Below are 19,119 nucleotides of genomic sequence, written 5' to 3'. Positions count from 1 at the left end.
GTTTATTTAGTATTGTATTTGATTTTGCAATCAATACTAGTTAGTTATGTAAGTTGTGAATAGAGCAGGACTCACAGGCATATGTCTTTTCACCTGTATGATTATTAGCTATTCAAGTTAAGGCTGACTAGCTATAGCAATTTCATCAGTATATATGCTGACTCAACTGTATATAGCTATATACATAGTGTACAGAGCATTAATATTTTTTTGAGATAACGACACCACTAATGACTGCATGAATGAAGAATAATATAGGTAGGCTATTTTTCAAACACTACTTAGCCCACCCACCGCCACCATTGATAATATATACTATGTACCTATTTATTTATTTTAATACTTTACAGATCAAGTTAACACCCATACAGAAACATTGAAGAAATCAAGGGTGAAAAAAAATTACAAGATCTGAAGGTCAGCCTATATATTATCTATGCCACCACCCTCTCCATTTTGAGATCCCTAAAACAAATCACTATAAATTCAGCTACTACCCCAGATGCTGATCTACATTCGTGAATGGAACAATTTACTCATTGACACTATATAGTATCTCATGCAATCTCTGGAAGCGTTTTTAGATAAATTTCTTCAGTATTTTAGTGATTTGTTGTAACCTCTCCTGAATATACCAGTTCGTAACTGTATTTTCAGTAATCATAACTACATAATCAACCCTTAAAATAGCTAATTATGCTAGCATTCAGAAATAATATTATTAATTGTGAACCAGCTTTGCCTAAGTACACAAATGGTTAAAAATGAACACAAAATATAGCCTAGCTAGTACAGAGGACAGTCCTGAATGTGTCCTTACAAAACGATTCTTTAATAATTATGCTGTATACACGGCAGTAAAAACGAACTAGTGAACGTCACTACTAAATGTAGTGAACGTCACTACAGTAATGCAGGGGCGCCGGGGTACGCAGGAATTTTGAAAAGGGGTTTCCACTATACAGCTAAGTGACTGTTATACTAGAGTAGTTTATATTACCTGAATGCTCTATTAGAGTATCTCGATCTACCAAAATCATACACATGATAATTCAGAAAAATGCTATAAGTGTTGCTAGCTATCATGTTAGAAACTACGATAAAAGTTCCGCCCTGAATGTGTCCTGTTCCATGATAGATTCCAGATTCTGGAAACTTCAGTGAAGTTTCAATTTCTTAATGTTTCAAGTAGTGTATAAATCCAAAGGGGTTTCCTGAAACTCCTGGAAACCCCCCTCGGTACGCCCCTGTTTAATGTCTGCCACAATAGCTACTCACTATTTTTGTGTAGTGACGTTCACTACTAATTTTGTAGGAACGTCACTAAGTAGTGACGTTCACTTCAAAAAGTAGTGAACGTCACTACTTATAAAAAGTAGTGAGTATTGTGGCCGATTGTGGCAGAGCAATTCACTACTAAATTTTTACAGTGCGGTAGGATCGAGTTTCCATCGTAAAACCATGCAGGGGCGGATTCAGGATTTATAAAAGGGGAGGGCTAACTCAAGGTACTAATCTCTTGGGTAGAGATGTGCGAAGCATGCTGGAACTAGGGGGTCTGGGGGCATGCCCCCCAGGAAAATTTTGAAAAATAGATGCTAAAATACTGCAATTTGGAGACATTTCCACATAGCTAAAATTCATAATATTTTCTGCCTGTAGATATTTTAGCTATATACTGCCTTTAGATTATAGGTATAGCTCTCTGAAGCATTTTGCTAATGGAAACGTTTGGGTAGGTATAGACAACCAAGTATATGATGCACCCCTCTCACAATTGCACAACACTGAATGGGTGCATGTTAGAATAATAATGTTGAAAGTGGAAAATTTTGAAATTTGAACAATACAAGATTGAATCTGAGAGCATTTTCAATGGAAATTGTGTACCTGAATTAAGTATTGCCATACATATTAACTACACAAGTAGATGAATGAAGCCCTTTAAACAGACCAATGCACTTCATTGTATGTATAGGTGCAGGCAGATTTGGAAAAATTCCATAACAGAACCAACTACATGCTTCCAGTGAATGTTCTATTAGAGTAGTTAGCTGACTGCTCTATTAGAGTATCTCGATCTTGTACACCTCTAATGCTGATCCGGGTCCTTGTTACACAAACTTTAGTATAAATCCACTGATAATACCTTGGAAAGATGTTTATAAGGTGGTTTTATGAGTATTTGTATTATTAGTGATCATATAATTATGCTAAGACAAAATTTCATTATAATATTCAGCATATTGATCAAGTAAAGCCTAAATAAGAAGGGGGGGGGGGCTTCAGCCCCCAAAGCCCCCCCCCTGGATCCGCCCCCGGTAAAACATATTGCTAGCTTGGCTCCATGCGGTTTCAAGTTATACGTGATGAAAGACTTGAGTGGCTTTTGCATATATACAGACTTCTTACGCGTCCCTCTATAATCTATACTTCTTTGAACACTACCGAAATACGCAAGTGGAAGCAAAAGTCTTGTGGGGCACTGACCAAACTTCCTGACGATCACGTGCACAAAACAAGTATAAAATCGTTTTGGCTTCAACCAAAGACTAATCTTTTACCAACCTCGTTACCAACGCTAGAAAGTCGTTCTGGTAAGGAAGGTCAGGGAAACTATCTCTTTAGGGGGGTTGTCAATCGTCTCGTCTCCTCATCGAGGTGATATTGAACGCCTAGCAATCTAGTACTGGTCAAGGATAACGATAGGGACAAGAAGATGCGTTTGTTTACTTTTACCATTCTAGTAGTTGTAGTAGTTTGGTTTAAAGAAATCAATGGTGAGTTGTGCACACCAGAACAACAGGGTTCAGTGGTGATAATACTGTTGCACACAGGAGAGCCGGGTCTGAACGTAACAATCTTGACGGATTTACCGCTTGATGGAGAAATCTGTGCCGGACAATCTGTCAACTTTTCGTGCAGAATTAACAGTGGCTACATCGCCACAAAACATCAATGGATAGTAGACAACAAGGAGCCGGTGACGAGAGATCGCAGTCACGTCATTCAAGTCTTCTCGAAGGTTAAGGTCACCTGCATTGTGACTGCCATTCTCAACCGTGATCCATCAAATAAGACGGTCACAGCCAGAGACAGTGTAATCGCTTTACCTGGAGGCAAGTCTTAATATAAACATTAGAATTATGTGTGTGTGGTATGGGATGACCCGGCTGTAATATATGGCTGGGTTCCAGCAAGCCGGTATTAAATACGAGATTAAAGATCATTGGGTGGCTGTGTTGTTAGCAATGCTGTCAAATTTTATTTCAACATGAGTATAACTACTTGCAGCGTTAGGGATCTCACTTAGCCAGGTTAGCTAGGATTTATATTGTATTTGTAAAAGTTTCAAAGTAGAAAACTTTCATAGGTATAAGCAAATAATTATGGCAAGATTCATAGGAAAGTATCTGGTAGCTATAGGAAGTTATATGACTAATAATTTGCATATTGGGCCTATTATTGGAGTTGGAGGAAAGGTTTCATAGCCGAAGGACAATCTACAAAATCATCAGAAAATTTTCACCTCAAAATTTTACATATATGGTATCATCAGGAGAATATAATATGGATCTCTCAATTATTATCATGTTTTTCACATGTCTGCAATTTTTGCAATTCCATTTTAACCTTTTGCTTTTGTGTTGACACTGTTATACTCATGCATTGAAGTCTTTTGTCTCTTGTAATATAATGCATACCAAAAATGGTAGGTGTAGAATAACTTTGTAACCATGTGGGGACTTTTTTTTGTCTTTTAGGTGGAGTACCTAAGGCAACCTTTCCATACCTGGGGAACTATGTGAACTATCCTACTGGAACAACAGCCAATTTAACAGCCACAGTTGTGTCAACTTTTCCCCTGACAGAGTTGACATGGTCACCTCCGCCATACTATTCTCATCCTAAAAATGAAACTAATACAACTAAAGCTGGTAATATCACAACTACTATTCTATCCATACCAAATATTCAGATAAAAAATATTGGCAATTATACTTTGACAACAGTTAACAAGTGTGGAAAAATACAGTCATACTTGTATATGGACATTTATACTGGTAAGGATTATATTGTTGTTCTTACATATGTCTAATTTTAGATATAATCATTTTATAGACTGTCATCATGTTGAACTCAGGGTACCACCATTGAATTTTACAGTTGTTGAAGGCCTCAATTCCTCATTTTCATGCCATTTTAAGGGCTGGGATTCACTCTCTTCAAGCATTGGGATGAGAGCACAGTTACCAAATGGTAAACGTTTATGGATGTTTGATAATGGACCAGAGATATGTGGTTGTATGCTCCAGAAGAAATTAGCCTGTTCTCCTGGCGTAGATCCTGATGATTGCTGTGCTTTTGATTATGTTTTGACGTGTGCATCTCCAGTAAACTGTAGTGGTACTTTGTTTAGCTGTGTTGGAAACTTTTCAAACTACAATACTGCTCAAATGAGTACGTGAAATTGTTTTAGTCATGCATATTATTTTAATATGATTTTTGTTCCAGCTGTTTTACCTAGTCCTAAAGTGGTGGATGCTCCTAGCAATGTTAATGCACATGTTGGATCCACAGTAAAGCTCCACTGTGGATTTCAGACTACTACAAACACTTCAGTTGCTCATATCCATTGGTTATACAATGGTGAAGACATAGAGATATATAAGAGAACTCACAATTTCAATACCAGTGTCACTAACGTTACTTATAAGGACAGTTATATGGTGAGCACTCTTATAATCTACTCAGTACAACGTGATAATGTGGGGGAGTACTCCTGCTACTGTTCCTACGACACAACCAAGCTAGACGTTGATCATCCTGGTACAATCACGTCCAATGTGATGTCTGCAAATCTTGATGTATCTGATAAACCTGACAAGGAGATGACGCTTTATTTCATAGTTGGAGCTGCAGTTATTCTTGGTGTCATCATGATCCTGCTAGTTTTTGGTGTTATAATTAGAATAAGATTGAAGAGCAACAGAAGATATGGGTATCAAGAATTACCAGGCGTATCTTCAAATGAATTCAGCAGTGAGTTTTACAATTAAATGTTAGCATTGTTAATGTGAATACTGTATGCGTGAGTTGGCTTGAAAGGCTAGCATTGGGCTACTCATGTGGAAAGAATAGTATGGTGCAATAGTATTATGTGTAAATACCAATGAAATTTTCTGCGTTTTACCACACTTACAGTGTATGACCAAGTCCACCATAGCGGTTCACAAAGTAGTACAAGACGTCCAAGCATGCACATATGCATAAGCATAGACGTGCATGCACACACACACCCACCCACCCACACACACACACACACACACACACACACACACACACACACACACACACACACACACACACACACACACACACACACAGTTACACACACATGTACTTGTGCAGAATTTAGAGTCAAACACATTATACATAAGTGCATACATTTAGAAGGCCATTCCTGCATGTAGGTGTGGGTATATTCCCCAGGTATAGATTAGTGATATATAGCAGGTATTTCCCTGTATGGAATAAAGTCAGCATGCTGCATTTCTAGTTACCACAAACTTCATTTTATATTACACAGGAAGTACTTAGTAACTGTATCCATTCCTTGATGTGTGTGTGGTCTCTGTAGCTAAACACATTCTATTTATCACATTAAACCACTTCCCTCTATTGTTGACATGTTGATATGTGGTTGTACAAAAGGAAATGTCTTGGAATGTGTAGTGGACTGTTTCGTGTATAGTTTGCACAACTATCGATTTTTCTGAACACATGGTTCAGTGGTTATAAATTGTCTTACTCATTACCTTAAATGTTTATTGTTTTAGGGTAACAATAGACTAAGGCTTTTAACTTTTAAGTTATTTGCACATTATACGTTGAGGTTACCACAAAATGCAGTTGACTGGCACTAAACAAACCATATTCCCAATCGGTTGAACACTTGTTACATGAAAATCTGAGTACACGTAACGTTGCCTGGAGTTCTCTATTATGGTGGGGCATCCAGTCTTGCTGATTGGTGTAATGTTATTAGGATATGGATACCATGTGGTATGAAAGGATTAATAATGATCTTCTCTGAGTTGAATAGCTATTTAGCTAATCAGCTTTTTGGAAACTGCTACTATAGGGTTTGCTGAATTTGTGCAGCATCTAAAAGAGGAAATTACACTAATGTGCAAGGATATTCAATGCTGTATAGACAGTTCCACTGGTAATTCATTTGAATAACACTAATCAGCATGTTTGTTTAGTTTCTATTATAATGAGCATACAGTTTGGTTTACTTTTGAACTTTGGAAAACCACAAATGAACTGTTAAACTAAAAATGTTTGTAACAACGCAAACACTTCAAGCAATCAATATTTATTATTCCCGGGGTATCCAGCACCCCTTGTCACACTACCCCTAGCACTAGGTGTTGAAGTGCTAGACAAAAGAAAGACTGAAAATTAATTGGGAAAGGACTGAATTATAGGAAAGGCACCTGACCTTCTATCAGAGCAAGGTCAAGAGCCCTGGCCTGGCTAGCCGGGCAGCCACTATGGGAACGTGCTCCCCTGAGACAAGCAATTGCTGAAAGCAGCAGCGAAACACTAAGGTGACAGCGTAGCCAGGCCATAACGCTACTATTAGGAACACCCCTTTTCAAAGACAACAAATAGGCCAGTTGCTTGTAAACAACATTAGACATTCCACCAAATGTGGAAAGCACTAATGGTACAAAAGAGCCCATTTCAACCTTTGCTCATACTTTCTGCATTTCTCCTTCTCAAATTGCCGATACAGTGAAGACACTGGAGTGGTGCGGTAGGTGCAATGAGGCAGTTGGGTTAAAAACCTTGACATCAGAAAAGGCCCTTTGGTGTTGACCACCCCAGAACCCATTAGCCGAGATGTCCAAAGAGCCCCATCCTCAGCAATTGCCGTTGAGTATGTGAGTGTTTCACCTTAAGGGGTCTGTAATGAAGGTTCCACACACATACCAGAACACACTTCTGATAGGCATCAGCAGTAAAGTCCCTTAATTCATTATGTCTAAGGGTGGGGTAACCACCTGTGGGACAGTTCATAGCATGGAGAATCTTTTACCACAAACGCACAGTGTAGGCAAATCCAGATAGAAGCAATCAATATTTAAGCAGTCTTTGACTCTTTGTGGAATCTTTCTGTAATCTTTCTGTGTCATTCTTTTAGCAATTATGGGAAGTTATACAGTAGGTTAATATCTTTCAGTGCCTCTAATAACACCATACCTAATGTACCGTGAAATATATCTGTACTCCATTAAATTCTTCTAGTATGTATAATATTGCCTGTAACAGCTGCATGTGGTCAAGTGGGTTGGTCCTTGCATTGCTTCAACAACCCGCTAGCACCACTTATAGTCCATTACATTTTATGATATAGTAAATACTAATATTGAATTATTTGATGTGTTTTCAGGTATTGGAGATGAAGTTTTAGAGCAATATATTGTTGAAGATTTGTGTCCATATTGGCACAATTTGGGACGGAAACTTAAATTACCCCAAAGCTTCTTGGACAATACGTTTGAGCAGTACCCATCAAATCCAACTGAACAGCTTAGAGCAGTCCTTCACGAGTGGCGAGCCAGAACTACCCATCCAACAGCAGCCATGTTGGATAGGTCACTTGAGGAGCTTGGTGTACAGAATTTTATCCCAGGAAGAAGACTGGTTCTCGAGAGGTCACACAAAGGTATGGTAATGTGTTTAGTATGAAGTAGTTCCTCTCTCTATGCGTACAGATAATGGATGGCTATTGGTCATTTTAAGTATGGTTTACCATGCAAAGTTTACTTTGGCTGGCCATTTTGACAATTCTTAAAAATGGGATAACTCTTATTTTGAACTCTGGTGTAGATAGTTCCTCTTATGTGTGGGATGAAAAGATACCTTAAAATTTTTCCCTCTTATTACTTGATATCCTTTCACATGTTGTATGCTTCTCCCTTTTATCATTGGCAGGAACTAGTTGCCTTTTAGTAGTTTACTGGGTTCACATTTAGCTGCATTCTGAATGATGACAATGTATGAATTTATGTGATCAAGGTTAAAGTTCCTTCCTGTAGAAGCATCTCAAATTGCATTAGAAATGTAATACTTGAGGTGACTCATTTCTAAAAGTTTGGAAAGAGCCACAAAACTTCTCTTGTACTTCCGTGCTCCTAATTATTTGTTTAACAACAAAGAAGTTTTGTTTGGTACACAATTAAATTATATGTGTCACCCTTAGTAATTCATCATCACACTGAACATCATGCACCAGATGATCGACAACTTCCTGTCAGTGGACCAGGTAACTAACAGTGTGTCTGTTGTACAGTAGTCATTACTTGTGTGTAGGGTGTCAGATGTTTATCAACCGAAATAGTCAGATATTACCTGGTGTTGATAGCCAGAATACTGAGATCAGTACATTTAAAGGTAAGGTTTCTGTATTAATAGAGTGTTCACTGAAAGTCAAAAAATGTGTTGCTATGAATGACTAAGGTATATGCAAGCATATTGCCGTACAAAATAAGGTGACATTATACTTATTGTATGATGCCATCTAAGTTCAAATGGAAAAGTGTGCTTTATTTTTCATAATGTGCCAAACTTTGCATTATTTTACCACTGATGTATGATACCATCAAAGCTCAAAGGGAAAAAGTGTACTTTTTATTCCATACTGTGCTAAAATGTGCTATATTTATCATCAAAGTCTGTTTTGTTTTCCTTTGTATGGCAATAAAGCACACTTTGTGTGAATGTGACACAACTATAAACACGACCCACAGAGATACTGGAATGACCACAATTACCCCCACTAACAAAGCTGTCAACAACATTACCATAATATAGCAATTAACAACTAAAGTGTGTGGGAGTTTCAAAGTGTCACGCTGGGTGATAACCAACTAACTTATCACTGGGTGATAACTAACTTATTACCCAGTGTGTGGGTTTTCGATTAGTACGTGGGGACAAACTTCGAAATCAGTCATGTTACATGTGTGGGAAGAGGCAGACTGGTAATATTGATACATTTGCTTAATGCATAGTAATTTAGAGCAGTAGTGATGTATGTTTGTGTTACTTTAGTCACTTCGTGACAAATGAATTAATTAGAATACAGGCTCTAAAATCTGCTTAATGTTGGCTTTTTGGCTATGATTCACACTGGGATATAAACTAGTTATATCTCAGTACACTCAGGCAATATCTTAGTTATCACCCTCGTACTGGGCAAATGTTTGCTATTCCATATTTGCGAACAATGATTAGCTAGCCTTCCTTAGTCATTTTCTTATTGTCCAGCAAATTCTGGATCCCGTATTATATGGATTGTTTGCTACAAATTAAACTTCTGTTAGTCATAAGAAGCTACTAGTTTTCTCATTGTCACTGTGGCATTCCAGGTCATGATCAACTGTATTATTCACTAGCTTTCTTCTTGATTGTAAAGATGCAAGAACCATATATGTTTGTGCACCATGGAAAATATAGCACTTGGGTATGATCTGAGCCAAGAAAAGTGCTCGGCAAAATTGTCTGTCCACCTTAGACTCACTGTGGTGCTTTAACAAGTACGTAATGTTATCCAAATGCTTATTATTGTTTCAAGCACTTTGACTGGGGCTTAATTAATTGTTGCTACTTTGGAGAACAAAATGTGTGTATGACTTCCTTACTTGTCAAAGTCTATAGTTCACTCCCATTATGGTAGTTGTTTACTGTTACTAGGACAGTATGTAAAACAACAGTCTTTTGCCAATTAAACAAGCCATAATATTATGCTTTTGGGTTTAATCTTCTGTGTTGATAAGGAATCACTGTGTGGGCACTGAAGTTGTTGTGGCTGTAACTCGTGGTGAAATTTAATTTGTGGCCATCCTTTGTCACCATGTGAATATAGTTGCGTAGTCGTGAGCCCCTATACATGTGTGGCTCAGGACTTTATTTGTTATGAAGTTTGAACTTTGATGGTGGCTTGTCTCCAATGAGTAGGCTTTAGGCGTTTGAATTTTCTGTAATGTGGTTAAGGCGGAAGTCATTGCCGTTGTGTAGTTTGAAGTAAGCATGCATACCCATCCTCACTTATTAAACTTTTGTAACATGGTGGAGCACAATTCCTGAATTTGTAGGAACCAGTCCGGCTGGTCTAGTTTTGGCTGGACCACCTTTCAGATACTCAAAAGATTGATTTACATAGAGCATTCAATTATTAGTTTTAGTTACCAAATTTCCTCCTTTAAAAGCCTGGGTCTTTATTTCTGAACCATACTACAAGAATTTTCAATCAAAATTATTTACATACTCAATGGCAAAGGGTAATTTCCTAGGGGGTGAGTCCCATAGTGTGTCCCTTTGTAGATGACCACAATCAGACCAGATATAGATAATTTCCTACACCCCATATCCCTACATGTGGTTCTAGAAGATCTTCATACTCTGTTTTTGTGTATTGTATTAGAGTAATGTAATTCTCTACATTGTTTGTTGTATATATACAAGCAAATTCTGAAGTATTTACTTTATTTTTTCTCACAGGGACCCTTCGTGGTGGTCTTCCACCTTTAACAGTGTTATCACCAGATTTACAAGTAGAATGGGAGGAGCTTGGATTGCACATGAATCTTGATTTGGAAGCACTTAGGTGCATAAAAGAAGAGAATACATCTCAAACGATTGCATGTTGCTTAGAAGTCTTCGTCCATTGGTTGATTATTAATGCACAAGCAACTTGGGATGATTTTGTAGCAGTTCTGCAGGAAGACCCATTAAAATGGAATACCATCGCTTCTGGATTGGCTCAGCATTTGAACAGTATGTAATTAAATACCGTGTAGTTTATTTGTCAAGTTACTGATGCCTTGCCTGCAGACATTATAATTGATTCTGATGGGCGGTCGACAAAGAAGAAAAAAAGACAGACATGTAAGTAATGCTGCTTCCTGTTTCTTTAATGTTATATGTCATGTTTGCCAGTAGCAAACCCACTGCAAAAACATTATGCAAAGATAGTGGAACACATCGATCCAGAACAGTTACTGCTCCTATTGAAGACTCATGACTTAGTCACATCTGATGAGGAGTACATGTTACTAAACAATAATTTGTCACCTCAGAGACGTACCAAGTTGTTCCTTCAGCGTTTTTGTTCCAAGAATCCTAAAAACTCTGTTTGGTTGTTTTATCAATGTCTAAGAGAAGAGAAACAACATTCTGGTCACAAGTATTTAGCTGATCTCCTTGAACAAGATGTTTATGATTATGAAGCCAAAGCCAGCAATAAAACTAAAGTACCAAAGAAAGCAGAAAAGACTAACAAATCAGTTTCATTTAGCACATCATCAGAAGGAGAAAACAATGACCTATCAGAAGTGATAAAATCTTGCTGGATGCAAGTAGCAGATATGATGTCAGTCCCACCCAACATGGTACACCAGATTTCTGCTATTTCACAAGACCCACTCATGCAGGCAAATTTATTTCTTCGCCGTTACACAGAGCATGCAGGAAGTCATGCTAGAGAAAACATTATTCGTGCTCTTGATCAGTTAGGCACCCCAGTGAACAGATTGTAGACTAGTTGTCAGTGATTTACTCATGTGTGTGTAGCATGGTCGTGCAGGTATAAATATGATGTAGTGCTATGATGTAGTGCTCTTTTCTACTTTTTATGTTGTATATTTAAGTTAAATGATGTACGTACGTATGAATGTAACTATCTGTACAAGAAACATTGTACATGTAGGAAGTAAAATATTGGTATACAAAACCATATCCATTTTGTAGTGTCTGGGTGCGAGACTACCACTGCATTATTTGTACTCTTCAAGTATTCAAAATACTGCAGTACTACTGTACATGTGGTATTTTTCGAGGGACGTAGTTTTCATGAATTTCACAAATGGGAAGTGAAATTTTAATTGTGAAAATGGTCAAAGATGTTAGAATATCTAGGCATCCCAATACACTGCAGCAGTGCCATTTGTGAAAATAAAATTGCAAAAGTGAGAGTTTGTAAATTATATACCTTGAAAAATACTGCATAATATATACATGGTAATCATTTGCTGGAAATACATGAACTATGTTTCAAGTGATGTTAAGTAACCAAAAATTATCAAGGAAGTCTGATAATTAATTGATTGATTGATTACAGAGCTGTTCTTCCATACTGGAGTACACACAATGTTACAAACACATACACAGCAACACTATGCTATACAAATACATAAAAACTATTACAACTATTAAAAATAACAGTTCAGGATGAGTCATGTAGGTACTTCAGCAGAACACGACCAAAGTTCTTTTTGTATCAAAAAATGTCTGCAGATCATGGTGAACATCTAGTATTGTAAGAATGTTTATGACCAAAGTCTATTGGGTTCCTCACCGGAAAATGTTGACCAAACAGGGTGAGAATAGTTCTGTACGTATACTGTATAAACTTGGACATAGGAAGCCATCCAAGGTTTGCTCTATACTGTGACACATGGCCATACTTCTGCAAATCACAAGGTAAACACACAGCTCTATTTTGCATACACTGTAACTAAGATATAGTCTTTAATAGCAGGGTAAGGCATAGCTATACCTTGAAAAACCTTTACAATGAAATACTTAACATGAGAGTTGATCGGTGTGAGCTATATTATATAGCATGCTTCCACAAATCCTTGAAACATGTGAGGACCAATTCAGTAGTCTGCTGTCAAAAGTTGCTCCCAAGTATTTCTGCTTATCAATGACTGTTAGAGGAGTGTCATCATGTAGAGTTGGAGGTGGGAGAACACAAGGTGGCATATATAGCTGAACCACATCACACTAGATTTTTAAAAGTTAAGTTTCATCTTACTGGTGTTAATTCATCATGAAAAAAATTATCTTGAAGCACCTGAGCAACGGCATCAGCAGAGCTGCCAGAACAATTCAAGCAGGTGTCATCAGTAAACTGAAGCAAACAACCATGTGACACCTACAAGGACATAATATTATCATTTACATAATTATAGTAAAACAGCAGAGGCCCTAGACCATGCCCTGAGGGATACCCCCAAGTACAGAATCCCAATCAGAATACTAGGCTCCCTTTCTCACACAGTGTTTACGATCACTTAAATCACCAACAAACCAATGAAGCTCAATGCTGGGGAGACTCCTAAGCTAGAAAGGTGGTCCAGTGAAAGATGATGGTCTAAGAAATCAACACATGCACTGTCCATACTGCCTGTACAATTGTATCAACTGCACATTCATATAGCAGAATTTGGTGAGCATTATAGTCAGCAGATCTACCATGCCTATATGCACCCTGAAGACTGTGCAGTAACTGATGGTCATCATCCTATTTCTGTTGTTTCCATTCTAGCAAACTTTTGGAGAAGGTATACATACGTTAACCTTGGATAACCCAGGATCATCAGTGCTTCCACCCTTAGTAACATTAGACTTGACCCACCACATATGATCCACTAGTACAATGGCACTATACTGATGATTATGGCAGTGCCTCCCTATTCAACAAGTTTCCTGTTCAGTATGTACTACTAGCAAGCAACGTTACTACCCCAAAGGTTGACGATGCATGATTGTAACTATAACCATATCTCCTCTATTTGTTATTTAACCATATAACATTTCTATTGACAACATATAATTCCCTAGTAATGTAGCCAGCTTTCCTAACATTAGATCCTAACAAGGCTGTATAATATACAAATTGATGGAATTGGACTTAATTATAAAATATAAAAATACACTGCGGCAGTACTGTTCAAGCCCTTATTATAAATTCTTAACCATTTTATTAATGCATTCTTCACATCTTACCAGTTTATAAATCAAGATACAAAGCTCTTGTTGCAAACCAGAGATCATTATTAAGGGGGGGAGGGGGGAGGATTTTTCCAAAGGTGGGTTACTGGCAAGCCAACTCGGTGTTAGGGTTTTCTTCAAAGGAACTTATATTATTGCTTGCAAGGTTTAAAAGTCATAGCTCATCTAAAGCAATTGTCCTCCCACTACACACTTGAGGCATTTATTTTGTTTCATTTCCCATTTTGATTTTAGGTTTAATAACTTCCTTGGTGTCCATGTAAACAAATGTACATACACTAAGTCACAACCGTCAATCCAAAGGAGAGTGGCCAGATCTGTTTTCAATAAGATATGTATTATGTTCTAGTGTGTTGTCACATTAAGCCAACTTGACTGCTATATCACTCCAACTACGCGCAGAAATCAGTCTTGCTTATAACTAATGCATTAATTATGTTCTTTTGTTGACATTCTTCACACTTTCTATGGTCTTCTTCATACTCTGTTCACAGTCAGAGTAACTTTAATAATATTCATTACAAATTAAATCTTTCAAGGATTCCTTTTTTCCCCATAGTAGTCAGGATATGGGATCGCCTATCTGATGAGTAACATCTGCTGGTCAGTAGAACAATGAATACCTCAAATTAGAGTCACTGTTAATGGCAGATCATTGATGAATAACAAAACAAAAGGGAATCAAGACTAAGAAGTGGATCCATGGGGTTTCAGAGGTTTCCAGATGGTCAAGTATATCCAGACAATTAAAATTGATTTTGCATTTATTTACAAAGGTACAGATCAAAATACTCCAATAGAGCAGTCAGCTATCCTAATAGAGCAGTCAAATTTTGTTTACCTTTACAACACAGCAAAAATAAACTAAAATTGTACCTCAGATCTAGAGTGTTTATGACCTGAATTTTTTTCTGAGGGCATGCCCCCAGATCCCCAGGATGGTGTATGCATCAAACACTACCCCTTAGATACTGTGCCAGCAGAAACAAACATAAGCAGCCTATATCAATCAAATGTTTAACATGTAAAGATTACCAGGTTCAATCTCAGAATACATAATTTTTCAAATATTTCTTGGGAAACATGCCCCCATGCAGACCCCTCTAGGTGTGCATGCAGCAAAAAAATGGAAACCTGTCACCAAAATTGCTGGTGCCACCCTTGCCTGTAGTGCACTGGAAACAACTGGGGATGGTGCATTGAAACTGTTATATTACCAATGAACAACTTGTTGACTTCTATTAGTAAGTAATTCTTTGAGTAGCTATGGGCCCCTAGGCCCTGATTCCAGCTTATTGAATGGTCGAGCACGCGTGACCTTATTGAAGGCCTTAGAAAAGTGAACATGAAGTAGGAGGACATCAACCTGCTACTCCTTGGAAGCTATTTTGCTAATGGTGGAGATAAATTGAGTCTCGCAAGAGTGCATGGTTGAACCCATGTTATGCATTGCATAAAAATAGAATTCTTTGTCAGATGTTTGTGAGAAATAAATGATATCATATTATTTTTCAAAACAGAATACTTGTTAATGAGACAGGCTTATACAATTAGTAGGACGCTTGTGAGAACTTCCATTTAAGATCAGGGAATAAATACACTAGCTGTTTTCCAGTTCCTAGAGAAGCCTTAAGTTCAAGTCAATAGCTTTTTCCTATCTGAAGTTATTAATCGTCAAAGTTGTTAAATTGGATGAGACACTACAAAGTAAATACACATGTCAATATATTATATTTTAATGAAGTCATACATAATACACGAACTGTATGGTACTAGTTATTGTCCAGACAATGTACATAACTATACCAGTATATACAATCCAGTAAGGTCACTAAGGGGTTGATGTGTGCTCAAAAGATGGAAGCATCATAGAAAGCCTCATCACTTTATAACATCAGAAGCTTTAGGGGACATATTATGTCAGTGATTAGTTTTTTTGGGAAATTAATGAATCCAGTGAACTTACATTGCATTCTAAAAGGTGTACTCATGATTAATGTTGATATATAACTTGAACTGACCTTGATGGATATAATTATATATTCTATTTACCTATAGGTTTTCCTTCCTGCCATTGTTGGCTTCAATGCACATAATGTATACAAATCTTATTAAACTACATGCACATTATGCATCATCCTTTGTTGGCACACATATTTGGTAGCTATATGCATGGCTACTCAAGAACAATTTCATCACAGTTGTTAGCCAACAAACAATAGGAATACTATTAGTTTTCAGATGCTGCAAAGTAGCTGCTTGCGCAAATCCATGAAGTTATATAATCAACACCTCTTCCTCTACACCACCAGTTCATATCTGATACATTAGTATTCGTCTGGAAATGGAAATGAAAGGTCAAAACTTCATGTACTGTGACATGTATGCTGTAGAGCCAAGAGTTAACTGGTCAGTATAGCTTTACCACCAGTTTACAAAGGTCCCATGCGCCATGGTAATAGAAAAGCTGTTAAGTAGTTACGGTCAAACCTCTCTAATCTGATGCTCAATGCATGGGAGCCATAAATTTTGCTGGATTAAAGAGGTTGTTGGACTATCAAGTCACCTCTGAAATCTGACATTATGTACTATTCTTTGTAGGATTACAGAGGTCAAAAACAGTATTTCCAAGTCTAGGGAATCAAATTCTGTGTCCGATTTTTTTACAGTGTACAGAGGAATCAGATTACAGAGGTTGTTTTCTATACAAAAGTGCTGGTAAATGACATTTTGGTCAGATCAGAGAGGTTACTCAGGTGTCAGATTAGACAGGTTCGACTGTAATATTTCAGGACCCCATTAATAAATCACCTCATGGTGTACTGCATGCAAAGAGCAAGAAGTTACTATGTAGGTTTACATACTTCTATAGCTAGAGATCTCAGAGTGGAAGGGAGTGCCATATTAGTGCTACTATATTGTAAGGTATTCAATATGTGCACATGGTTCTGATATACGTATGTGACTGAACATCCACACAAAATATGGCTAGACATCATAGAAGTAAACCTATACTAATTACTGTTAATACCATGAATAATGCATCATTAATAAGTAGTAACAAGTACCACACCATGCATGAGCACTGTAGCAGACAGTGTTGGTTCTTCTTTGGTGAATTGGTGGGAATCAGGAGAATCTGAAAGTTATAGCCAAGGCTGTGGCACAAGTATTGATGCTTTGTGATTGGGTGACCCCATGTAGATATTTTATGGTTGGTAGAGCTTGAAGCATGCATGTGTGTTGGAATGAAGACATAATGATGGATAATCTTGTGCACCTTAGTTACCATACACTCGTAATTCTCTTGGGACATCATATTGTTTGTAATTGTATCATACCACAAGGCGCTATAATAATCTAAAAGATCTGTGTGGGTGTTTTGCAAGAAAAAATTGATTCAATAGAAGAGCAGTTTCATGATTATGCATGGTCAGTTTCAAAACAAGTTTAAAAAATCATGATCAGATTTTTGAGATTAAATCTGAGGGAATTTCTGGTACTTGCATGGATTTTGAAAGCTGTAAACTGGCTCAGAAGTTTTTAAAAAGGTGCACTTTCTGAGATTGAATTTGAGGACAATTTTGAGACTTGTGTGTGCCATTATGAAACCAGAAATTGTGTAAAATTAAGGCTCTTGGATATTGACAGATAGCTATCAGTATATGTACAAACTTTTTGCTAGTTGTATACTAGCTGTAAACCTAGAGAATTTGACTATCTGAGACTGAGAGGCGTGAGTATCTCTAATGTTGCACATGCCATTTTAAAGCTTGTGCAGTTTTCTATTGAAAATGTCTGAAATTGAATATGAAGCTACTTTGGTAGTTTGGTGTGCCGTGCAATTTAAAAACAAGCTTAACCTATAAGTACAGTGTAGTTGTCACTCACAATTTTAGGGGGGGGGGGGAGTCTGCCCCCCCTACAATAGATAGCTGATAGGGAAATTACTTGGCTTATACAACAGTCTGTCTAGGACAAATTTGGGGAAGTGAAGTTTTACCAAAGAAAGGATACAGTGGGAAGAAAGTCACTTCATCTTCTGCAGATTGCAGAGGCGTAGCCATGCAAGGGGGGGGGGCAAGGGGAGGCATCTGCCCCCCCATCACCGTAGTGTGGGGTTTTTTTAACCTCCATCACAAGCTTAAACTGACACGCAAATGACTAAATTATGTGCGCTACTACGCGGTATCACCAGAGGTTGCTAGTGAACGCGCACACACCGGCAACATTCAACTCGCTCGTGAATCCACCGAACGAAAATATTAGAGACACACTTCTAGATTACTCACGTGATAGAACATTTTCGAATCTGAAGAGTGACCCGCTCTAAGGACCTCGCCGTGGCAGGAGTCGCAACTCACAAGTGACAAAGGAGACCAGATGACGCTACGAACCTACTGCCTACGAGGTGATAAAGTGTTAAATGTAAGTTACCAAGTTTATTTTCTCGAGTCTATCACCGCACTAGATCGATCTTTGTACGGCAGTGTAGTCTATTTTTTAACTTTATCAGTCAGTCAGGCGGATCAGTCACAAGCGTACAAGTTCTGCTAGCAAGAAAGACAGGTGGGATCAGTTTCATACAATACGTGGCATTTGATTTCGCTGAGTGAAGTGAGTGAACGTGTCATCCTGTCAGCAGTGTGCTAGGACTGCAGCAAAAGCTGTGGGCCTGTGGCTAACGTAAAGTAATTTGTATTAACACTAAAATATTAACAATATAGCTCTACCGGACTGTGGATGAATTTGTTGGAGTACAATTGTGGCACGTGCGATGATGCTCGACGAATTATACCTCCATTGAATCATTGATACGTGATAAGCAAGTACTGAAATAGTTACGTAGCTAGTTGTGTAAACTGTAATAATACAACACCGTATGTTGGCTAGCCCACCATTGGGTCATTAGCCCTTTTTGCAATCATGAATGATTTTGAGCATTTCGTGGGGGCATGCCTGCCTCTCCGTCGTGTTCTGGCTAGCTACGCCCCTGGTAGATACTGCACAAAATAGAGGGGGTGTATTTAATAGCAATAATTCATATGCATCTGCTAGTGTAATTGAATACTGATCTAATAGGTGGAATAAAATTGGCTGTGTTGTAAAACGATTACTTCATAATACTGCTGTTCGGTCTACAATGAAGGCATCTGGTAAAAGGAAAGTTTGATGAATTTCAAAACGGGTGTGTATAGTTTGTTCTGTTTTTCTTATGTGAGCTGGCAGTTTTGAATAGTGAGTTTT

The 19,119-nt window shown here is 37.8% G+C and overlaps 1 protein-coding gene and 1 long non-coding RNA gene across 3 annotated transcripts; both read left to right on the top strand.

Moving 5' to 3' along the window:
* The first annotated feature begins 2,533 nt into the window (after positions 1 to 2,533).
* LOC136238059 (uncharacterized) lies at positions 2,534 to 11,811 on the top strand. Of its 2 annotated transcripts, none has more exons than XM_066028385.1 (11): positions 2,534 to 2,780; positions 2,838 to 3,119; positions 3,765 to 4,064; positions 4,123 to 4,461; positions 4,516 to 5,043; positions 7,463 to 7,738; positions 8,276 to 8,338; positions 8,386 to 8,466; positions 10,576 to 10,851; positions 10,909 to 10,962; positions 11,017 to 11,811. In XM_066028385.1, the coding sequence occupies exons 1-11, from the start codon at positions 2,720 to 2,722 to the stop codon at positions 11,610 to 11,612; spliced, it is 2,856 nt and encodes a 951-aa protein (XP_065884457.1). In that variant the 5' UTR covers positions 2,534 to 2,719; the 3' UTR covers positions 11,613 to 11,811. The 2 variants fall into 2 exon arrangements, with proteins under 2 accessions (XP_065884457.1, XP_065884456.1); XM_066028384.1 differs by having other exon boundaries at positions 11,014 to 11,811.
* A 6,248-nt stretch (positions 11,812 to 18,059) lies between these two features.
* Positions 18,060 to 19,010, top strand: LOC136238058 (uncharacterized). Its single transcript, XR_010692740.1, has 3 exons — positions 18,060 to 18,300; positions 18,344 to 18,489; positions 18,600 to 19,010. It is a non-coding gene; the product is annotated as an uncharacterized lncRNA (long non-coding RNA).
* The last annotated feature ends 109 nt before the right edge of the window (positions 19,011 to 19,119 follow it).

Source organism: Dysidea avara, chromosome 11 (genome assembly GCF_963678975.1).
Source record: "Dysidea avara chromosome 11, odDysAvar1.4, whole genome shotgun sequence".
In the NCBI taxonomy this organism is placed as follows: domain Eukaryota; kingdom Metazoa; phylum Porifera; class Demospongiae; order Dictyoceratida; family Dysideidae; genus Dysidea; species Dysidea avara.
This window is presented reverse-complemented; position numbering and strand designations above follow the sequence as displayed.